This window comes from Xenopus tropicalis, chromosome 1 (genome assembly GCF_000004195.4).
Source record: "Xenopus tropicalis strain Nigerian chromosome 1, UCB_Xtro_10.0, whole genome shotgun sequence".
Classification (NCBI taxonomy): Eukaryota; Metazoa; Chordata; class Amphibia; order Anura; family Pipidae; genus Xenopus; species Xenopus tropicalis.
The window spans coordinates 162785130-162808468 of record NC_030677.2 but is presented as its reverse complement, the minus strand read 5'-3'; the positions used below and the strand labels follow the sequence as shown (position 1 = coordinate 162808468).

The 23339-nt window shown below is 38.8% G+C and overlaps 3 protein-coding genes across 4 annotated transcripts; 2 read left to right on the top strand and 1 right to left on the bottom strand.

Moving 5' to 3' along the window:
• Positions 1 to 104: 104 nt before the first annotated feature.
• vps29 (VPS29 retromer complex component) lies at positions 105 to 5807 on the top strand. 2 transcript variants are annotated; one of them, XM_012960142.3, is made up of 5 exons: positions 105 to 194; positions 1722 to 1733; positions 3094 to 3285; positions 3589 to 3824; positions 4293 to 5807. In XM_012960142.3, the coding sequence occupies exons 1-5, from the start codon at positions 192 to 194 to the stop codon at positions 4408 to 4410; spliced, it is 561 nt and encodes a 186-aa protein (XP_012815596.1). In that variant the 5' UTR covers positions 105 to 191; the 3' UTR covers positions 4411 to 5807.
• A 1595-nt stretch (positions 5808 to 7402) lies between these two features.
• Positions 7403 to 11937, bottom strand: gpn3 (GPN-loop GTPase 3). The gene is given in 8 exon segments (NM_001017191.2): positions 7403 to 8038; positions 8478 to 8606; positions 8883 to 8979; positions 9178 to 9293; positions 10227 to 10351; positions 10523 to 10690; positions 10968 to 11076; positions 11793 to 11937. Coding segments are annotated over 8 exon segments (858 nt in total). The 5' UTR covers positions 11841 to 11937; the 3' UTR covers positions 7403 to 7972.
• Positions 11938 to 11966: 29 nt separating this feature from the next.
• On the top strand, positions 11967 to 21777 carry arpc3 (actin related protein 2/3 complex subunit 3). The gene is made up of 7 exons (NM_001113666.1): positions 11967 to 12179; positions 16989 to 17088; positions 17702 to 17778; positions 17942 to 18010; positions 18777 to 18903; positions 20164 to 20258; positions 21526 to 21777. Exons 1-7 carry the CDS (start codon positions 12174 to 12176, stop codon positions 21586 to 21588), a joined length of 537 nt encoding a protein of 178 aa, NP_001107138.1. The 5' UTR covers positions 11967 to 12173; the 3' UTR covers positions 21589 to 21777.
• The last annotated feature ends 1562 nt before the right edge of the window (positions 21778 to 23339 follow it).

Sequence of the window (23339 nt, the reverse complement as noted above, 5' to 3'; positions counted from 1 at the left end):
GGTCTCTCTCGGGCACCGTAGTCATTGCGTCTGTTCAGGCTGAGTCTGATATTCATTCGTTCTAAGAAACTTCTGCCGATTTCTCATTGGCTAGCCGCGCCATCTTACAATTGGACGCTTCTGTAAGCCGCTCATTGGCTGCTTTAATCAGTGACTGTTCCTCTTCTGTCTGAGCAGAAACGGAGTGCAGGATGGTAAGGAGATCGCGGCCGGTGCCCGGTTTTAGTGCAAAAGGATCTGCCGGAAAGATCTTGTTCTAATTACAATGTTGACGCGCCCTGTAGGCTTTATTCGGCTGCCATAGAACCTTCTTGTGACCGAAGAGAGGCTTAGGGCCTGTAGTGGTGAGGGGAGTGAAAGGGTGTTGGTGCTGTCATATGATCTGTAAGTGGGACCCTATGGCGAGCCGCGGCGAATAGCAGAACTTGTACCATACAGGGCAGCGCTCGTATTTTAAGAGGGCGTTTTGTGCAATATGCCTAAAGGGCCGTGTTTCACAGCTGCACTACCTTTATAAAGGGGTATATGGGCCTGGATCGGCAACTGCTTGGCTCTGCCAGCTCTTTCATCCACACGGGCAGATAATTAGACGTGTAGCATGTGGCTTTTCATTAGCCATGAAATAACTTTCCTATAACACTATTTTGTGTTTTCTCGCTGACCTATCATAGAACTGTTGAAGCTATAAGCGTTCATTTGGACATACCTAAAGCCAACGTTGTATAGGCCCAGGCTGCACCTCAGCTACTGACACTTGTCCCAAGTGGACATCATTTATTCTCTTACCTGTGTCCCATGGAGTTTAAAGGTGCATGGAACCAATGTTGTGTGCAAAAGAATTCTTTTATACGCTCATATTAAATGTGTTTTGTGTTTTTACACAAAATCCTTTGTGTGCTGTGGTGCATGCAAAGAATTTTTAGTAAATACACTGTTGTGTGCAGGGAAGCGCACAGTTTAGAGGGGATCATTGTATGGTACCTCTCAACTGTCCGAATGTGCCAATACATGGGCCTATAAAAGCTGCCCATGGACTCTGCATCTTATTGGCTTATGTATGGGGCCCTCCAAAGGCTCAACCTGACTGATATCTGCTTAAAAATCGGGCTGGTGTCAATCGGGTGGGTTCGATTTTCCAGTCAGATTGAGGACCGAATCTTGTCCAATAACCTGCATAGCAAGAATTATGATGGTATTCCTCCATAGAGACTTAAGGACACATGGCAACAGGCTGCCAGACTTCAGTCACAGGCTTACTGTGATTGACTCACTTATTATAACCAATGGGGCCTTTATATGTCATGGGACCTTTAACTATTGTAGCTTCCTCAACAGCAGTAGTTATGATATAGGTTAGCTATATCATATTTCTATCTTTTGTCATACATCTACCATCATTTTCTGAACAGCCATCTTTTTATACAACTATGCATGACTATCCCTGATTTGTTAGGTACTTTATAGTCTTAATATGAATAACATGCTAACTGCCACTGGGCAGATCACTCACAATGCAGTATCCAAGAGCACCCTTTTAAACACTCTCTTATTTATTTTGTGCATTTAAATTATTCTTATTTTAACATTTCCTTTTATAACCCCCAAAATAATTATTCATATGTTCATTTTCCTAATTTGTACCCCATTTTCTTTTGCTTTCTTTTATTTAACATCGCTCATGTTTCACCCTTTCATATTTCTACAATCAACTTCTCCATAAGCCTGGGCACAGAGTAAGTTCCTCTAATCGTGCACTAACACTGGTGAGGGATCACTGATTTGCAGTCTTTCTGCTGGGGATGCCTTTCTGTCGGGGATGCCTTCCTGTCATTAGACTACTCCTGTGATATCAGTCGCAGTCCAATCACGAACAACTAATGAGAAATAATGAGATGAAATATTCATTGAACTCCACTATAGAAAAATCACAAACCCTCCTTGATTGATTATAACAGTATATCAAAATTTGATATTGGAAATGTATGTGGTGCTTATAAGGCTTTTATAGAAAGATTATGGGGGGAGTCGTACAGTAAGCTTTGGTGCAATAACTGGTTGAAGTGATGTCATGTTATTTTTGGTGTGCTGCATGAATGAAAGGCATGCATACTGTATATATCCTTAAAATTATGGATATGGTGGGTCCCATATTATATTTATATACATATATATCATGTATATAGAATGATACATAGAAAGGATCAGCACTCTAAATAAACTGTTAAAGGGGTGGTTCATCTTCAAGTTAACTTCTAATACGTTATAGCTTGTCCTATTTCCAGCAACTTTGCAATTGGTCTTCATTATTTATTCTTTATAGTTTTTGAGTTATTTACTTGCTGCTTTTACTACTTTCCAGCGGTCAAAAGAGGGTCACTGACATCTTATTAAAAAGTTAGAGGTGAACTTCCCCTTTAATGTGACTTTACTAAATATCACTTAATGTGATATGCAATAGATCACAATAAGGGGCAGTTTTATCAACATTCTGATTTGTGGTTTTAGTGTGTTTTGGAACTATAAATAAACTCATTTCCACTAAATCCTCTAATGTCATTTATTAAAAGGTCCAAATCGAAAAAATATGAAAGGAAAAAAATGAAAAGAACAGGAAAACCACAAATTGTTCATGGTTTTTACGTTTTTCCATGAATCTTCATGAGCTTACAAAGAAAACCCCCAAAACCTCTAAAACCACATGAATCGTGAGAAAAAGATACATAAGCATTAGTAAATGCCCCCCTAAGAGTTTATTTCAATTATTAGTCCTTTCTATGTATTATACACATGCTTTTTGACCATGCACCTACCATCAGCTGAGTCTGACGTAAATTATATACATATATATATATTATTTTTATACCATGGTATATATGGTGTTTGAAGTTTGCTGTGCTCTGTGTGCGCAAACCAATTAACCTGCACTCAGTCCTTTAAGAGTTTCTAGATATTTAATTGTATCATTACTTTTAGCTATTTGGGGGGAGGGGTTTGCAATCTGTTTGCGTGCATAACAGAAACTAGTTCAGATTATTAGAACACTTTATTTTGTATACATTTCCCAACTGACCTTTTGTCTTTAAAATTCCTTAGTTGGTTTTAGTATTAGGAGACCTGCACATCCCTCACCGTTGCAATAGCCTGCCTGCAAAGTTCAAAAAACTGCTTGTACCTGGGAAGATTCAGCACATTCTGTGCACGGGAAACTTATGCACCAAGGAAAGTTTTGACTACCTGAAGACTCTGGCTGGGGACGTTCACATTGTCAGAGGAGACTTTGACGAGGTTCTTTCTAATTCCTATAATTACTGCTTATTCTATGTTTGTTATACTCAGTTCAGGTGCTTATAGAAATCGTGATGCCATCATTCCATAAATCATTTATGGAAATCATCATGCGTTCATACAGTTTAAAGCCAAGATGACAACTTGTAACAATGTTTCACATAAATACACAATACTCTCTATATTGTGGAAGTATAGATGGAATATTTTTCTGTGTAGTTCAGTGTGCATTAGATATTGAGCCTGAATTCTTGATAAACTGTAAAGTTTGTACTATTTAGCATTAACATTTTTTTCTTCCAGAACTTAAATTACCCAGAACAAAAGGTTGTGACTGTTGGACAGTTTAAAATCGGTTTGATTCATGGCCACCAAGTAATACCATGGGGAGATATGGCTAGTCTGGCCTTGTTACAGAGACAGTTGGATGTTGATATCCTGATTTCTGGACATACACAAAAATTTGAAGCATTTGAACATGAAAACAAATTTTACATCAACCCAGGATCTGCTACCGGAGCTTACAATGCATTAGAAAAGTAAGTCATTTGTGTGTAAATGCAAGTCATCGTTAATTTTTGTCTAGCTTTTGGTGACTGACCAGTAGCCTAACTCCAGGGGCCCCAGGCCTCCCAGCAAAAATGTTTTTGCCCTACCCCCTTGACAAAACCAGATGAACAATCCTGGGTGATCTACAGTCCAATCACATTACAGCTTGAGAATAAGAACTGTAAACAAAATATACTTAAGGCTGGTTCCAGACACAGGAAGAATCAGGCAAGTTCAAAGTAATTAAAAAAACTCACTGCCTTGGGAAAGTCCTTGTAGGTATATATTATCTGTATGGAGCCGATACATTTCTTAAAAAATATAAATTCCTAGTTATTAAATCCCAATTATAAAACGTTGGATTAAGAACTCATTTTTAAGGAAGGTGGTAATGTTTTGTTAAGGTGATATGTCATATCTTTATTTTATTTACTAACCACGTGTTATCTTTTTTGCAGCAATATTATTCCTTCCTTTGTACTGATGGACATCCAGGCCTCCACTGTTGTCACCTATGTGTACCAGTTAATTGGAGATGATGTGAAAGTAGAAAGAATTGAGTATAAAAAATCATAAAATAGAACTGCCAACTGTTTCATGGCCTTAATTTTTTCATTCCATGAATTTAGCTAATGAGATGGTCATGACAAACCCTGCAAAAGCTATAGGCAGATAATTAGCTATGTACTAATATTTGCATTATAACTTCCTCTGAATTTGCTGGAATAGGAATCTGTACATCAGATAATTTGTTCTTTTAAATGTGTTGCAAATCGTGTGCCATGTTTATTTACTATGTAAAAAAAAAAAAAAAAACATTGACCTGTAAATATCAAATGCTAACATTCGTGTGCTACCATGAAATAATAGTATGTATTAAAAGTTTATAGTCCATTTATCATTTCTTGCTGTTTATATAAATGCAGTTGTATATACATAGATTTTTACATTTCTTGCAACTTTCGCAAGCCTAACATATAGACAGCAGCTTTTGGCGCACAGAATCCATTAAAGCATAATGTCCACAAAAAACATTAACCCTTTAAGTATGAACAGATTGACCCTTCGGTGTCTTTGCCATAGCTTGTACAAAAGTGTTGACAAATTAGAAAATCTTGGGGTTAAATTGTAGCCTGTGGTAAAAATGCATTGGACAGGAATACCTGGTGCTTGCTGCTGTCTAGTGCATCACATAAAGGTCAGCTCACTTATCTTTGCTCTGAATAAAACAGGCCATTGCAATACCTTTAAATGAAGGCAATCAGAGTGTCTACTGTGAATATTGCGGACCACCTCTGCTACAATGGAAATCAATTGGGCATGTGCACTAGGCACCTTTTTTTGTTTTCTTGTCTTCACAGTCAGGAGGAGAGCTCAGAAATGAAAAGGGGAGGAGCTAAAATTAGTTACCTGTGCTGTTGAAAGTAAATTAGAGAAAGCAGGGAGAAAGATATTATTCTGGGCACTATTTTAGGGGATAGAAAAAAATAGTGTTCCTCAAAGCACCGTGCCCTCATTTTGGCTCACTCTCCTGGGATCCTGTGCACTGCCCATGGCCAGCTCTTACACAATATAATACATTATTTTTGGCCAAATTCGAATTTATCTTTTTCATCCTCACTAAGGTTAGGTACAGATAGCTGATATGACTCCCCAACTCCGTTTGACATGTAGCATTGCTGAACCATGTCAGCCTACTGGTGAACACTGGAGAAATAATCCTGCAACCAGTCTGGCCAGTCTGAATGAAATAGGCTAGGTTGGCTGACCAATAGTTGTATGTGATGCCAGCAATATTCTGCATTCCAGGCCTTCTAATAACATACACTGAAAATGTATTGGAAATGAAGCAATCCATTCTCCCTCTGCATGCTATTCCCTGGGCCTTTTTTTCCCTTAATGATATTTTTTTTGGAGATAACTGATGGATGGAATTGATATATATGTACATCATATTAAAGTTATTATTGGTATACATTTAACAACTATATGATTCATTTGTTATTCTCACCCTTTGATAAGAATAAAGAACTTGGGAGTTTCCACCTACTGAATTATGGAAAACTCTATTTGCACCCTTTAAAAAAACATCACACATGCACCTCAAACCAAGTGGGTGCAAAAAGATTTATGTCTAGGCACACTTTTACATCTATGATCTTAGGCATAGAGGAAGGGCAGCCAATTGCTTTAACTTGACATTAAGTACTCATGTCCCCCCTCCTTCCTCACCATCTAATTATGTAGTTAGTGCATGGACTTGTGCTTGATGCAAAGCTTGCCTTAATAACAGTGCCCACAAAATGGCTCCTTCCTGCCTGCTTGCTGTGAATGGAAACAGGATTTATATTCTTCTTTTAAAAAAGTCATCCAATTCTGGTTTTTCCATACAGATAAATGCCACGCATCCCACAATTTTACACTTTCCTGCACTAGTGGTGCAGATCTCACTAGATGACAGGAACTCATCAGTTCACCAATAGAAAAACATTGGAAGGAGTTACGCACACCATATTTCATTCAGAAAGGGATTCATGTTTCAGGAGGCACAACCCCTCCTTTAGTCAGGAAGTTGGGGCACATTTAGTAAGGTTTAAATTCCAAGGCTTATGTGAGGTAATTGCAACTGTGGTTTATTTATGAAAGGAGAGGGTCTCCTCACTTAAAATGCTTTAATAATATTCAACAAACCCTGAAAGCTAAGGTCAGTGGAAAAACAAAAGCAGAAAACAATACCTTGCCATTAATGTTTTTCCAATCAAAAATTCCACAATTTGTAAAGAGGTTGTTCACCTTCCAAACATTTTTCATTTCAGTTGGTTTCACATAGTGCACCAGAATAAAAAGACATTTTTTCAGTTTCTTTCTATTTTTAAACATGTATCAAATATACATTTATTTATATTCTCATGTCTCCCTGGAGCAGCTCTCAGAGAGGGAGGGGGGGGTTTAGTTTGTTACATTAGTTGATACATTTCTTAACTTTGGCGCTGCTGAGCATAATCCCCTGAGTTTCATTAAAGGCAGCTCTTATAAGCGATACAATGTCATTGCAAACATCCCACAGATGCAGCTGAGAAATGTATCAAGGAATGTAGCAAACTGTAGCAGCTCAGAGACTGCACCTGGATTACTGGAACATTAAAGTTTAAACTTCAATTTTAGAAAACTGGTCACAGACAGAACATAACGAGAAGTGAAAAAAAAACTTATTTCTGGAAGGTGAACAACCCCTTTAAATGTATGATAACAAATGTGAGTAGACCAAAAGTTTCATCTTGTTTTATCCACCAAGATGTCACAGAAATCAATGGGAAGTGAGTGTTTTCTCCGTGATTAATTCCTGAAATTGAACTGGTTTGTGGTTAAACCTTTTTATGATTTTTCTTAAATAAGCTCAGATCAGGTAAATGCTATTGCAGTTATGATTCTTGCAATGGAGATTAATCATGATTACAAACAACTGAATCTCAACAACTGATTTTTTTATATAATTGTGCTCCCTTTTCTTTTAAATTGTGTTAAACAGATGGTAACTGTGCATTGCAATTACCAGAATCATTTCATGTTTACGTTTGTTCCCTGCTGGGGTGGGACGTAAATTTTTATTAGTAAAACTAATTTTTTGTAACTTTTGACAAAGGATGCCAAATATTTTTGTATTACTAGGCTGTGTGTGTCAGTATATAACAAGAAAGATCAAATGAATTAAAAATATATATTTCAAACATATTTTTGCTATCCAAAGCTATGCAAAAGGAAACATGAACATCATATTTGCTGTTTGCAGAATAGCGATTACCATAAGGAACATACAATTGTTCACCTGGAAATCTAAACAGTGTTCTTATTACACTCTTTTCTAATACAACATATTGAACATGCACTCACTAGCTAGGAAATGGAACATGATGCAAACAGGGCTTCCCCCATTTCATTTCCTTACATGAGTTGCTCTAGTTACTCCTGTTTCTGCCAATGTGGCAATTACATAATAGAAGCTGAAAATGTGCTCAGTTTCTCGGCATTGCAGAAATACCCAGTCTGCAGATCTAAGGGGTCATTGTGCCCAATACACTGACACTTCATATCAAACCGAAAACAAATCTTAAGGGTATTATATACAGAAGCTCTATCCTCAGGGTTCATCAGCTCTGTCCTGAAAGAATTCATCAAAGTTCTCTGATTTGTCCTCTTCATTTTCCTGACAAAAGAAGAACAAAAACAAATAGTACAGAGCTGGGGTGTTATGCAGATTCATATTTATCATTTTATTTAGCACGAAAAATATGTTACAGCATGTAAAACTCGCCCAGCTCCATAGACTTCTTAATCATCTGGCCCTGAAATGTATAAATGTCATATGCATATGACTGACCAACCAAACTAGAGATCTTGGTTAGCAATAACATGGGAATAGCGTATACTCTACCATAAACAGGCCCATATGACTAGACTATACAAGACAAGGCCCATATGATTTGACTAGAAGCTGCCATATTTCCCAAGACTCAGGAATTCTTTAAAAGGATGCAGGGACAAACTTCTGGACAGCCACTCTACAAATTTCATCCAACAAACAAAAGTGAATAAACTGCATCAGTAATCATAAATAAAGAGTAATAATAATCCATATCACTCACCTTCGGTTCCTTAAACTCTAGATCCTCTCCATACTGAATGGCAAAGTCTATGTGCTGGAGAACAATGTTCATGCATTCTTCATCTGACCGATCAAAAGGTAGGAATCTGACCATGCTGTAATCATCAATCTGGCAAGGACAAATGTTTGTTGTGAGTGAACGGATTTTCCAGTTAGTTTTAAGTTACTGCAGCTTTTCCTACTTTCCAAAAATTAGAAGTTTTGTTCTATGCTGTTCTAAGTTACATAATATTGTTCCATTACATCCACATTTTGTCCATGTCACTACAGAAATACAGAATGGACACTGGGTAATAAGCAGTGTGTAATCTACAGACATCATCTCATATACAGTTGCAAGTGGAATATTATTTATGGAGTGGATTTGGAAGTTAAAGTAACTCACAAGTCCACAAAGTGCCTCTGTCAGTTTCTTGAACTTGTTACTTTTAAATCGATTTGATGTATCTTCAATCATGGAATACATGTCTGGATCTAAAAACCTAAAAATAGAAAGAAAGAGTTAACCACAAACATGCAGATCTCTCGACACTTTTGCAGTTTTTTTTTTTCAATCTATATTTTTTAAGTCTTGATATCATGCATGGTAACATAACTGTCAATAATGAACAGTTTTAATGACACTGTAAAGCCATTTCCACAAATCTGACCCAAAAACTCATAATAAAAATTAAACTTACTTTTCAATTTCTTTTTTGGCTTTTTTCCCTAATAAATCCATCTTTGTCATTATATTACATTGCGGTATCTCTAAGGAAACCATAGCACTGAGAGCAGCCAAAACCCCAGAAAGAAACTGAAACAAAACACACAAGATGCACAATGATTTTTTATTATCACATAATCACTACAGCCTTTTCTGGTAGGTTAGTTTATAGATCATGCTGGCTGCTAGTTTAGTTTCCCATTTCTAAGACACAAGTGATAATTGTCTTCATATAAATCAAATAATTTTTTCTGTGTTTTAATTTTTTTTCTTTGTCTAGCAATGCTGACTGGAGAAGTTTGCACTGTTTATAAGCTTGAGGAAGCATTTTCTCAGAATTTATTTATTAGGCTTCTTGCAACAAGTTGAAAGAACATATTCACCAGTTAAACCCTGTGTGGATCTAGAAGCACACAGCAGCCTTATGATTCCTTTTATCTTCCATATTAACACCTCTGTGGGTAATATATTTTTAAGCCATGTGTACACCTATGTTTAGGTTACCAAACTATTCAGCAAGGGGCCAAATTGATTTGTTTCTTTTGCCTTGATATAAACCATTACAGAATTGCAAAATGGCTTGAAAGCCATTACAAAGATTGGTACCTCTACAAATAACAATACTACCAAGGGACCTGCTAACTGCCCTATGTGAATCAACTTAAATAACACTTCTGACTAAATTATGAGCAAGGAAGCCCCCATCTGCTAATCTGCTGGACAACAAAAGGTTTTACAAGTATGCATGCAGGGGCACTGCTGCTATTAAGCGTGTTAAGAAACTGGCCTCAGGCACAGTGCCGGCAAGTTACCAAGGGCAGCAAAAAGCACTACTGGTAACTTCAAGAGCCGAAATCCCAATTTTTAAATTGGAATTTAGGCTCTTTTATTGAGGAGGGTGCTATTGCACTCTCTGCACTAGCAAAAGGCCCCCCCTGACACGAAAAAGCAACTTGGCAGCTAGAACCCCTGCGGCACCGCTGTATGCATGTAATGTGAAAACATTTCACTCTGCTACTGTACCTTGAATGATTCCACCATGAACTGAGAGTCAACAAGAAAAACCCCACAGACCCTAAATTCCCATTGCTGGAGCTGCTCCACGAGGTACTTCATGACAGGCAGATGAGTATACAGCTCAATTTGACCTAAGAAGCAAAAGCAAAATTTTCAAAACCAGGTCTAGCACAGCAAATGTACATATGTTTTTTTTTTTTTATTTAAGTTAACAAAAGAAAATATCCATTAAATTCAACCCTTCAGAGCATCTGCCAGCATCACTAACTCATTCCAAAACAACTGTTTGCTAAAGTTCTCACCTGGACAGTCAAAAAGTATGTAATCATCTTCTGTGTGTCCAAGGCAACTCTCCAGCCAGTCAAAATTGTTGGCAAAATACTCCATACAATATACAAGGCCCCCATTTGGGCCAAATCGCAATGAACGATCCTCCATCACATCATCCACTTCAATCAGTTCCCGGATATCTTAAAAAAACAAAAACAAAAGATAATTATTTTCACTGTTAGACTAGAGAAAATGCACTTTCATCCGAAGCAATACAAATAGTTATTTCACAGGGGACTGGTTAGACTGTAGAATGCTCTACTTGGTGAAGCAGAGATAACTTTATCAAACAGGACTATGAAACATTTTTATTGGCACACCTGTGTTACATTATTCTATTTGTAATATTTAAGCAAACAGCATTTAATAGTTATTTCTCCACTAAGATAATCTGACATATGTAAGGGAGTGGTTTACCAGCCAATACAGGATAATCAAAATGCTCAGCTGCAGGATCCAGATTAACCACTTGGACAGATCGGTTCAAACTCCCACAGTGCTGCACCATGGTGGAACAATAAGTGCTCTGAAATACAAAGATTAATAATCACCATCTGCCAAAAAGATGTAATTAAAAAAAAATTCTACTGTTGTAATATATTAGACACACATAGGTCTATACATATGCCAAGGCTCCTTTGTGGCATTCTAGACTTGCTCATATGCAATACATAAAATTAGAAAACCTTATGTGATACTGACACCAAAAAAAAAAACCTTACCTATTTTTTATGTACATAAAAACTTACCTATAGGTCATGTTGGTCATATTTTACTGATAGGCTGCTTTTGTAAGGAATTGCTACTTTAAGGGCCTAAACCTGACTATTTTGCCAACCTGACTGTCCCTTTTCAACCTATTGGAATTTACAGTTACAGACTATTGCTGCACAAATATGGCAGCCTCCTTCTAGAGGTACTGGTAACGTAAAAGCATTTTAAAAAGAAAGTATACAGCTCATGCAAAGACAATGTTATAAGCTATTAAAAACAGTTTAATTGTAGGTGTCAGTATATAGTCAGTATATAGTTAGTACTGCGCACATGCCTAGGCATCCTACTGTAATTATTATTTTACTTTCTTTTAATAGCAAACAAGAGAGGTCTCTTCTTCAGGCTCCAGGAAAAACTGGAAAAGGGATCCCGAACTGCAGAAATCTTACACTGTAATACTGCTCTATAGTTACCCATTAAAGGTATGATACAAATCCACAATTTTGAGAGACCAAACCCAGAAATTACCTTTCCGCTGCCGGCGGGCCCCATAACGAGCTGTGCATATCGCGGCATTCTCCTTGCATCAGACTTGAAAACTGCCCAGGTGATCCAATAAGGAGCAAGAACACCTAGTTCCCCACAGTCCCTTTGCAATAAGACATGCCGGAAGCGCCTCCTTGCCTGTAATGCTGCCTAGTAGTCGCGCTGCTGTACTTCCGGGACGCTTTGCTACGGACGCCTCACCTTCCCTGCGATTAAGCTGGCGCCCTCTAGCGGCCATGAGACGCACTAGCTGTGCTAATGTTATAACTTCCTGCTTGCGAAGCCTTGGGTGGGACAGCGGAAGTACAGATACTACAACGTTTGGTCTCCCGGATTCCTTTCAAATATTCAGGGGTGTTAAAGATGCCGGTGAGTTTTTTCTTTTTCCTGCGTATTCTATGCTGCGTTGGAGCAGCCGGATCTCGGGGCAGGAGGCGAACTGGGGTAGAGCAGGGCTTGCCCGCCGGTACCTGCATTACTTAGAGCCAATGGCCATAATGATAAGATTCGGTGTTGCCAATGTCTGGGGCCCAGTGCAGGTACGCTTCCGCGTTAGCATTGCCGGCTGCACCGCGGCCCCCAGAATCCCTACAGCTAAGGGCTCATTGTATGTTCTGTATGTTGCCTTTTAGTCTTATGAACACACCAGCGATTGACTGTATGTGATCTCTCTGGCGCTGGTAAGGCAGAACGCCCCCACTACCGTGCCAGTGCCAGTGCCCACGTATATATATTGAAGGAATTGCCTAGAGATGAAATGAGGGTGGATCGCTGGGCTTTTTCTTTCTACCTGTTTCATGTGATCTTGCGCAAGGATCTCTCATTGCTTCCCCAGCGCTCCTATCATATGTAACACGGTCACAGAACTGCCATACGGTATTATTTTATTTGTGATGGGATAGGGGTGGGCTACAGCTAGTCAGGCCACTACTTGCCCTGCAGATTGTGCAAAAAGGGGAAGAGTGTTAGTCATGCAGGAAGTGGCTGGGGCCGACACACGGGAGGCATTTGCTTAGCTGTCAGCTACATTGCTGCAACCCAACTCATACACTTTAGCAGCCATACACAGTGTTTCATTTTCAGATTGCGAAACGTTCTATAATTAGGTAAATGCATTTTCTTTTATCCTCAGACATAAATATAGCAAGGCCTTCTAGAAAATATGTATATGATGTACTGTTCCATAAATATTATATGACTGCTTAAAAGTTGTGTGTAGATACATGAAAATGAGCTCCTAATTGCATCCAAATCCCCTGGTTTGATGTTAAATACTCTTTAAAAATTCAGATCTGTATAACCCAACTTGCAGACAAATTACTAAGCTACTGCCAAGATCGGTGTCAGTTTTTGGAACATGGCTTCTGTTGTAGAGTTTGGGATGTATTCAGAATAACCAGTAAGGGCTAAAAGGATCCAAAAGCCATCCCTTGTGGAATAAACATGATACACTTCCCCAATTGAGTTTTTAAGACTTCTTTAATGGAAAACTATACCTTCAGAACAAATACTTCACAAACAGATAATTTACTTACTTATAAGTAAATATTACCATCTAACATATTCTAGGGCAGTGCTGTCCAACTTCTGTTGTACCGAGGGCCGGAATTTTTCTTGCCTACATGGTGGAGGGCCGATAATGGAAGACACTTTTGACCACTCCCCTTTTTTAAACCACACCCACTTCAAACTACACCCATGCTATCACAAGAGCTTTTAAGACCATCCCCACATTAATGGTGGCAACACAGCAAAAACCCAATGGTTGGTGCTCACTGAAGGGATATCACCCTTAATTTATATATGAAAGAATTATATTATGTATTATACACTTAAATCGATATGCCTCCTCCTCTTCTGTGGATAGCACAGCAACCCCCCAGCATATAATTACACCCCTTGGGGACCATATAATGACTATATCCAAATGCCAAACTCCAGGAACAAACCCCTGCCAGGTTCACCTTCCACAGGCAGCATAGGGCAGGGAGAGTATGGCACACACAGGCAGCATAGGAAAGGCAGAGTATGGCACGCACTGGCAGCATAGGGAAGGCAGAGTATGGCACACACAGGCAGCATAGGGGAGGCATAGAGCAGGCAGAGTACTGCTTGCCCTACCCCTCCTGTGTGTGCCATACTCTGCCTGCCCTCCCCTGCCTATGTGTGCCATACTATGCTTGCCCTCCCCTGCCTATGTGTGCCATACTATGCCTGCCCTCCCCTGCCTATGTGTGCCATACTATGCTTGCCCTCCCCTTCCTATGTGTGCCATACTATGCTTGCCCTCCCCTGCCTATGTGTGCCATACTATGCCTGCCCCCCCCTGCCTATGTGTGCCATACTATTCCTGCCCACCCCTTCCTATGTGTGCCATACTATTCCTGCCCTCCCCTGCCTATGTGTGCCATACTATGCCTGCCCCCCCTGCCTATGTGTGCCATACTATGCCTGCCCACCCCTGCCTATGTGTGCCATACTATTCCTGCCCTCCCCTGCCTATGTGTGCCATACTATGCTTGCCCTCCCCTGCCTATGTGTGCCATACTATGTTTGCCCTCCCCTGCCTGTATGTGCCATACTATGCCTGCCCCCCCGCCTATGTCTGCCATACTATTCCTGTCCACCCCTGCCTATGTGTGCCATACTATTCCTTCCCACCCCTGCCTATGTGTGCCATACTATGCCTGCCCTATTGCACACACAGGCAGCATACAGTGACACAATGCTGGATGTGTCAGAGGGAATGTCTGAGGTGTGAACAGGGGAACAATGTGGGTGATTACAGCCAGAGCCTGAGGTGTGAACACTGCAGGGGGAAAACAATGAAGGCATTAAAAGGTGTGAACAGTACAGGGGATTACATGATTAAACAATACAGGGGGATTACAGCCTGAATCTGAGGTGTGAGCAATGCAGGGGGCAGTTAATCTCAGTACTGATACCATTTAAAGGTAATACACAAAGGTAAGCCATCAAAGCAGCCAGACAGGTGGGGGGCCACACAGAGGGGGGTCGCCAGGCCACCAGTTGGACAGCCCTGTTCTAGGGCAATGAGACACCAGTCATTTTGTTGCCCATGCAAGGGCAACAAAACAACTGAAAGACAATGCCATTACAGGCAATGCAAATTAAACAGATTGTGTGATAATGCCTTGGAGGGTACTTAAGCTGGCCATACACGTGGCGATCTGACGATGTTTCGTGCAACCATCGGTCGCACGAAACATCGTCAGATCCGCCACACACCATTCAGGGCTGAATCGGCAGGTAAGTAGGTAGAAACAATAGGATTTCTACCTCCTTCTGCCGATTCAGCGATGAAGGGAGATTTTGGTCAGGCGGCTTCTATGGCACCCGATCAAAATTTTCAAACTGGTCCGATCGGCGAGTCGGGCGATATCAGCAGCTTCCTGCGATATCGGTCGACTTGCTGACATACCTTCGTTTCGTACGATATTATCGGTGCGTGTATGGCCACCTTTACTCTAGATTATGCAATATAAAAAATTTTGCTGTGGCGATTTACATAGCCAGCAATGACAGATCATTTCAGTACAAAATCACCATTTGGTTCTAATCTGTTTACTCCCACATAGATCACCTGACAGGCAATAGTGCAGCACTTACTGTAACAGGGAGTGAAATAAACAGCTCTGTCTATTAGGTTCCTGATGTAAACTAGCACTGTGAGCACAGTACTTCATTTGAGGGAGAGGGCAGACTTTAGCACTTAAAATGGAAGTGTTTCAATATGGGATTGTTATGGCACATACTGCTAATATATTTAGGTATTTTATTTTTATGAAATCGCTTTGTGTGTATGAAACACCATACACAACAACCTTCTTTTAAGTGTGTGTTAAAACTCTTAGCATTTATGTACTATTATCACTGTCTAGTTTATAATAACCATACCCCTGTTTGTGTTTACACCTTGTAAAGCACTAATGTACATTTGTGGTTTTATATAATAGTGCAGCGGAAGCTTTGTGGGTTGCCATTCTGTACTATGCATGATTATCAGGGGGCTGGGATACAGGCCTGAACTGTGGGTTCTGACAAATGCCAGAGGGGCTACTGTAAGATGCCATAGACAGTCACTATATATTGGGCTGGTGGGGGCTGTTTGGGCCTCTGTGTACTTGAAATGCCAGGGCCTATTTTGAATCCCAGTCCAGACCTGCTGGAATAAATCATGGTTCTTCACATTGCTAACAGATGAAAGCCCCCTGAGCAGGTCACATGAATTTTGATCTGTTCTAAAAATGCCATAGGCCTTAATGTTTATTAGCGTGATTAGTTATGAAATTTGAGACTCAAAAGTAAAGCAAGGCCACACCTTTGTATAAAATATTGTTTCAAGGTCAAGTTTCAAGGTCAAGTATTGTATCCAAAATGTAGCTGTGCATGTTAGAACTATCCCACATAGCAATGACCCCCAGCTACTTCTGCAACATTATTTTACTCCTCCCTGAATGCTTAAAGGGGTCCTCCACGCACACAGTCTTTTGGATAAAAAGAAAACAATTCTAAGCAACTTTCATATACATAAGCAAAAGATTTTCAGTGGGTATAAAGTTATTTATAAAGATAGTTGTAATTGAAAGTACTGTTTGTTTATGTATTAAAACAATGTAACAGACCTAGAAGAGTTATGACAGATACTGTGTTCAGTAGCAATTACATTTACAAATAACTTTAAAACCATTGAATTTTTAAAATGAACGCATATTGGAAAGTTGCATACAATTACATTTTCTTTTACTGTGTAATAAATTGTTTTTGGATGGAGAAACCCTTTCATTTTAATGGTGATCCTTTTCTCTAAACGCAAAAGGATTTGGGTAACAGCATAGGCCTTAAAATCAGATATTAATTCTGAACATTATATATAAATCTTTTTATAATTGGTAATGTAAAACCGTAATTAGGAGAATTAGGATAAAATACTATAGAAACTGTCCACCTAATGGTACAGTTATTATGGCATAAATGTCTTACTGGTCAGCTAGTGGCTGCAGAAAATCTTGAAGGAATTGACTGAGGTATTGTGTAAGATTATACATTTCTAACAAAAAACAACTGTCTGGATAAAAAATAGTTTAATAAAAAACCTTTTCACACTGAGCATATATAGCTCTTAAAATGTTAAAGCTTTTCTGATTTGTGTTTCAGGCCTACCATTCAATGCTTATGGAGTCAGACACCAAGCTGATTGGTAACATGGCAATGCTACCCATAAGAAGCCAGTTTAAAGGACCAGCCCCTAGAGAAAGTAAGTCTTACCAACCCCAAATGTTTTACATAAATTCCTCATGTTATCCATGTGGCGGGTCTCAGCTTGCTGGAGGATTCCTCAATGCAACCAAGTGTTAATTCAGTAGTTCTCTTGGAATTTTTACTTTAGGCCCATCAATAGTCCGTGATGCAGTGATTGCTGCTTATTATGTAATATATATATATATATATATATATATATATATATATATATATATATATATAATTATATATTGTAATGCAAATAATAAAATTCTATATTGGAGATTATATGCATTATATAATGGGGTTTTGTGCTGCTTTGCATGTAGGTATATGTTATATATAGCTTTTTTTAATTGATCCATTAATGAGAGAGAAGGCATTGGGCATAATTTGCAACAAAAAAATATGAATTATGTTAATTAATGATATGTTGCCTATAGCAACCAATCAGATCTTGGTTGCTTGATCAAAGCGGATCAGTTGCTAAGGACAACTGCACTAGTACAATTGTTATAAATCGGCAAATATTTAAGTATTTAACTATTGCAAAATGAATATAAGTTTTTAGCTTGTATGAACATTACAGCATTTTTGTCCATAATCACTTTTGTATTTTGTCTTTCAAGCAAAAGACACAGATATCATTGATGAAGCTATTTATTACTTTAAGGCTAATGTTTTCTTCAAAAACTATGAAATAAAGGTAAGCTATCAGATCTCACTATGCAAAAAAATCTTACTGAAACGTTGCAAATTCTATATCCACATAGTGGGCACATTTCCTACTTCGCTTTATAATAATGTTTTTTTTCGCTAGTAAACAAAACTAATATTCACTGTTTGTATATAAACGCTTCTCTTTACAGAACGAGGCTGATCGGACATTAATATACATAACTCTGTATATTTCCGAATGCTTAAAAAAACTACAGAAGGTAAGATTTGGTAGCCTTTTTGTGCTACATACTACATGACTTAAAGGAGAACTATACATTATTAGGAAAAAAAAACTGACCAGCAGATAATTTATATCCCAAGTGACCTACGCATATACATGTATGTGTACTTGTATGTCACTCGTATCCACTAGTGCTGTAATGCACACCATCCCATTAGCCATGCATTGTATTTCCTTTGAATGCAGCTTAAAGAAAGCATATACATTTGTATGGCTGAAGTACTTTACACATAGCAAATTTTACCTGTCCCATACCATAAATGTTCTCTCTTTGTTTTGTTAGCTGTCCATTGTTTTACAAAAGTGCCTTTTTTATAGGCAGTGCTTCTGAATAAGGTTCTGTGTCTTGTTTAAGCTTCATTTGTGCAGAGTGCGAGATATACAAATGAACAAGGACAAGCCCTCATTGCTACAAATATGCACTTGGTGTATGTGTGAGACCCCTAAGCCAAGTTTATATTTACTTATTATAGCATGTTGCTGTATTTAAATTCTCTGTATAGTTTAATGAAAACAGAAAACATATGCTTTCATGTGACAGAAGTATCTCAATGTTGATCTAATGTAGATAAATAGGGCATCTGCTTTTTAAGTATAATTTGCCCTGTCAATGTGAAATCCTGTTGTTTTCTCGGGATACATTGTAGCCTTACATTCGTCTTCACCTCTGTGAATAATGGAAAACAGAAAAAATGTGCTCATGCTGTTTTGTTGGTTAATGTTTTTTTTTGTTGTTCTTCCAGTGCAATTCTAAAGGACAGGGAGAGAAGGAAATGTATACACTGGGGATTACAAACTTTCCTATCCCTGGAGAACCAGGATTCCCCCTAAATGCAATGTATGTGAAACCTTCCAACAAACAGGAGGATGGTAAGTAATCTGAGTTTTCTGTAGTGTAAAGGACCTTATGCCTAATTCCACAGATCAGTCTGTAAGGCTAATGTCCCACGGAGAGATTAGTCGCTACGATTTTTAAAAAGTGAGTTCCAGCGACAAGTCGCTCATTTTGTCTCTACATAGAGAAGAATAAAAATCGCCAGTACATAAAATGACAATACTACTTCAAATTGCTTATCGCTCCGAATCACTATGAGACCCTTTTTACAAAGAAATCACTGAGTGGGAAGTCGCTCTGATTTCCCCATTCACTGAATGTAATTTCTAATTGTGGGTAGGGAATACGACACCTGGATTCGTGGGAAATAGAATCGCTTTGTTGTTGAAATCTCTAGTTATCGATTGTTATGAAAAGACTTGCGACTTGTCGCTTGAACTCGTTTTTTAAAAATCGCAGCGACTAAATCTCCTCGTGGGTCATTAGCCTAAAGGTAGAGGCTTGCATGTAGTTAAAGTGGGTACCAGGTAGAAGCAGGCAGACATGCTAATTAAGGAAGGAAGGAACAGTGAAGTATGGTACTGGAGCAGGATATTAAATGAAGGAGCTAGCAGACATATATGTTATGAGATATTGACTTATGGTGGGGGGAAGGAACTGAAAGACAGGTTTGTTAACTGCGCATAGATACTGTTTAGTTAGTGTATTCTTAGTAACTGCAGTATTTTGTGTGTGTGTGTGTGTAGAGACATTGTGTTTTTATTATTAATGGTGTATGGTGGTGGGAGGGTTTCTGTAGTGTGAAGGTTTGAATATTGTATAATATATATAATAAAATAGTCCATAGGGTGCACACCATTTGCAGCAACAAAACCTGGGTGCTAGTACCAAAACAATCCACTGGAACAAGGACAACACTCCTAGGATTTAAAGAATTGTGAGCAACATGTAAATGCAAAAATCCAAAGTTTTATTACTCTAGTTTTTCACTCCAGATGAAGGTTTCTGTGTGAGACTGAAACATTGAGTAATAAACCTTTGGATTTTTGCATTTACATGTTGCTCATAATTCTTTAAGTCCTAGGAGTGCTGTCCTTGTTCCAGTGTGTGTGTATATAGCCATGGTACTTTAGGGTAGGTTTTGAGGGCCAAGGATGTTAGAACTGGCCTTTCTCTGTAATATGATTTTGTGAAAAAATAGGACTTTTCTGATTCTTCCCTGTACTTCATTACATTTCTCCCTTGTCTTTTGGTTATGTGCAGACACTCTCTGATTACCTTGTTTCTTCTTCTAGAGGTAATGAGGGCCTACCTGCAGCAGCTTAGGCAGGAGACAGGCTTGAGGCTTTGTGACAAGGTGTTTGATCCTCAGACCGACAAACCTAGCAAGGTAACCATTCACAAAGGGCTATGTGATTTAAGGACATGTAAACCATACATTTTCCTACCATGTGTATAAGTTAGTCACATCTTCCCTACACAAACATCATCATTTTTACTGCATATATCCCCTCTGGTTGCCAGCAACATAACATTTTACTAAAACAAATATCAGCTTTCACTTGGCATCCATTTTCCCTCTTACATCATCAGTGACGTTTATATCTGCAGACAGCACATGCAAGCAAAGATCCTTATTCATTGTAAAGTTCATGCAATCAACAATGCAGGCTTACACAGGCAGAAATTACTTTGGTGCTGCTTGGATTGGGTATTGTAATCATTACACTGAGCTCAGAAGAGGAGGTTAGGAGACAAAAAAGGAAATATTAATATGGACATTTATTTAGTGCAAAAAAATCAATATAAACAAATATTCATACTATACCAAATGACTGAGGTTTCTTAGTGTTCAGATTTTATTATACACCTAAAGCTTGTGGAAGCACACCTATGTATTCTTGCAGCAGACTATTAAATGTAGAAATATAGTAGTGTTTTAACTATTTTAGGCATGTACTAACAAGGGTGCCACAAGCAATTACAAGCTTATGGCATATGCTGAATATTGTTCTACATACAGTATTTATACAATTATAGAAAGAAAATTAATGTTTTATACAGAATATTGTCTCTGCACACATTGATAGAAAAAATGAAAGAATTCTTAAGAGGACAGACCACATATCTGCTACTCATAATTGCTACCTTATTCAGTTGGGCTTGTGTAGAAACTGCAGAAACACTATCTGTACTTTCTAAAATAAACTTTTTTTTTTTTAACAGGCATGTATTATTCCACAGATTAAATGAAATCCATGTTAGACTGAACCATTTCCTTGCAACCCTTAGGGCTGGAAACATTGATGGTCTCCATAGGTCAATCAAACTCTCCCTCACCTTGGTCCATGCTGAAGTGATAAGTTCTAGTACCTGAAGTTGATTGAACAAGGGGGAGGGGTTGCATGACTCTGCCAGCCTATGGAGGATTGGGAAATAGTCAGCCTTCTACTAAGAACCATCAAGGCTTCCTTTTAATCTGTGTAATCAGTTGTACCCTTTCTAAAAGCCTTTAAGTAGCTAAACGTTTTCTGAAATAGGCTCCCTGTTGTAAAAATAGTTATAGTACTCAAGCATAGTTCATTAACAAACTGCATTTTTGTCATCTTTATTAACTCCCACTTGCTTCTGACTTTTTTTCTTTCTTTCCTTTACAGTGGTGGATATGCTTTGTCAAAAGACAGTTTATGAACAAATCGCTGTCTGGCCCTGGGCAGTAAAATGAGGAAAGAAACCTAAAACGAGCTTCAAAATTCTGCACGTTTTGCCGCACATTGTAATACATTTGTCCTTTTTTCAATATAAATTTTATACTGTCTTGTAATATTATCATTTTTTGGATCCAACATGATCTGGGATATATTAAATGTTAAGCTCTGGAGCTTAATAAAAGCAAAGATTAAATCTTTCCTTGTAGTTTCTTGTGTTATTTTTTGGCAAGTGACTTAAATGATCTCTTGACAGGTAACCTGCCGATTTCTACCCCCATTGTACTGCGCATATATAACTAATGAAATTGCATCTAAAGAAAATATGCATTTTTAAAAACATATTTACTTGTAGTAATGTGATGTTATGCATTTCTTTTGTCAAAAATATAAGCATTCACTGCTTCATGATTAGCATCCTAGACATCTTAACAGAGCAATATGTAAAATGATCAAAGGGCCAGGACCTTTTAATCATGTGAGGTTCGCTGGGTGACATTTCTGAGCAATTCATTATGCTATAGATAAAACTGAGACTAGGATAAGATAAAGAAGGTTGGTACATATTTGTACCATTAAGATAGTAGCACAGCATAAGGACTAAATTGGTTCAATAGGAAAAGTATGCAGTCATAATATTCTTTTAAACAAAAGGATCCCTTTTATGTGCCAACCACACACATCAGCTTTAGAGCAGAATATTATTAAAGAAAAATTGGCCAGCATGAAACTTTAAAATTTAGGAGCACTTTTAACTTCTACTGTCAACATTATCTGTTATTTCACAAACTCCTGTACATTGAATACCTGCTGATATGCCAGAAGGCACTGGCTGCAGATTTAGCCATTCTTGACTGGCAGTCTGTTGGTCCATGCAAGGGCCCAAAATTATTCTAAAAAACCCGGCAAAAAAAAAAAACGTGTTTCAATTGCTGTCGCTTGGACTGTTACTGTGTCGTTTCTGGTCTATGGGAATACAGGTGGCACTCAAAAGTTACAAATTAGTTATCAGATTTGTGTAAATGCAACTGCAGTTGAAAGCAGTATTACAATGTTTAAAGGACATGGAAAGGCAAAGTCACTTGGGGGTGCCAAAATGTTAGGTGCCCCCAAGTGACTTAAATCGCCTACCTTTTACCCCGGGCTGGTGCCCCTGTTCGGAGAGAACCGCCCCGGGGTACCTGTTGCACTTCCTCCTTCCTGCTTCTGTGCATGCGCAGTAGAGTGAAAAAGCCAAACTTTAACAGAGAAGTCGGCTTTTCACTTTACTGCGCATGTGCCTGTCGTATAGTCGCAGCTAAACGAAGGAAGAAGCGCTTGCTACAGGTACCCCGGGCTGGTGCCGTTTTCCCCTAACAGGGGCACCAGCCCGGGGTACAAGGTAAGCGATTAAAGTCACTTGGGGGTGCCTAACATTTTGGCACCCCCAAGTGACTTAGCCTTTCCTTGTCCTTTAAATTGTCTGCAGTACTGGATCTGAACCCCAAAACAATGTAGTGGGAGGCAGCTGATTAATTTGTTACATTGTTTCCAAACCACTGACATCTTGGCACTCTCCACTGACTGAAGGAGGCTGTACATGGGAAGATCTATCTGCGGATTCAGGTCCTTCAGACCGATTCGGCAGCTTATCTGCCTGTGTATGGGGACCTATTCCCATTGTTGCAATTCGATCGTTTGGCCTGAGGGGATCTGATGACTCTGATATCGCCCACCTTAGGTAGGTATATCCATGGAAATATCTGCTTATTTGGCGACCTCGC

Coding starts and splice junctions, on each gene's coding strand:
- vps29 (XM_012960142.3), top strand. Junction 3,286..3,588: donor TCAGAGGAGACTTTGACGAG/GTTCTTTCTAAT, acceptor TTTTTCTTCCAG/AACTTAAATTACCCAGAACA. Junction 3,825..4,292: donor GCTTACAATGCATTAGAAAA/GTAAGTCATTTG, acceptor TCTTTTTTGCAG/CAATATTATTCCTTCCTTTG.
- arpc3 (NM_001113666.1), top strand. Junction 17,089..17,701: donor AGGACCAGCCCCTAGAGAAA/GTAAGTCTTACC, acceptor TTGTCTTTCAAG/CAAAAGACACAGATATCATT. Junction 18,011..18,776: donor GCTTAAAAAAACTACAGAAG/GTAAGATTTGGT, acceptor TTGTTCTTCCAG/TGCAATTCTAAAGGACAGGG.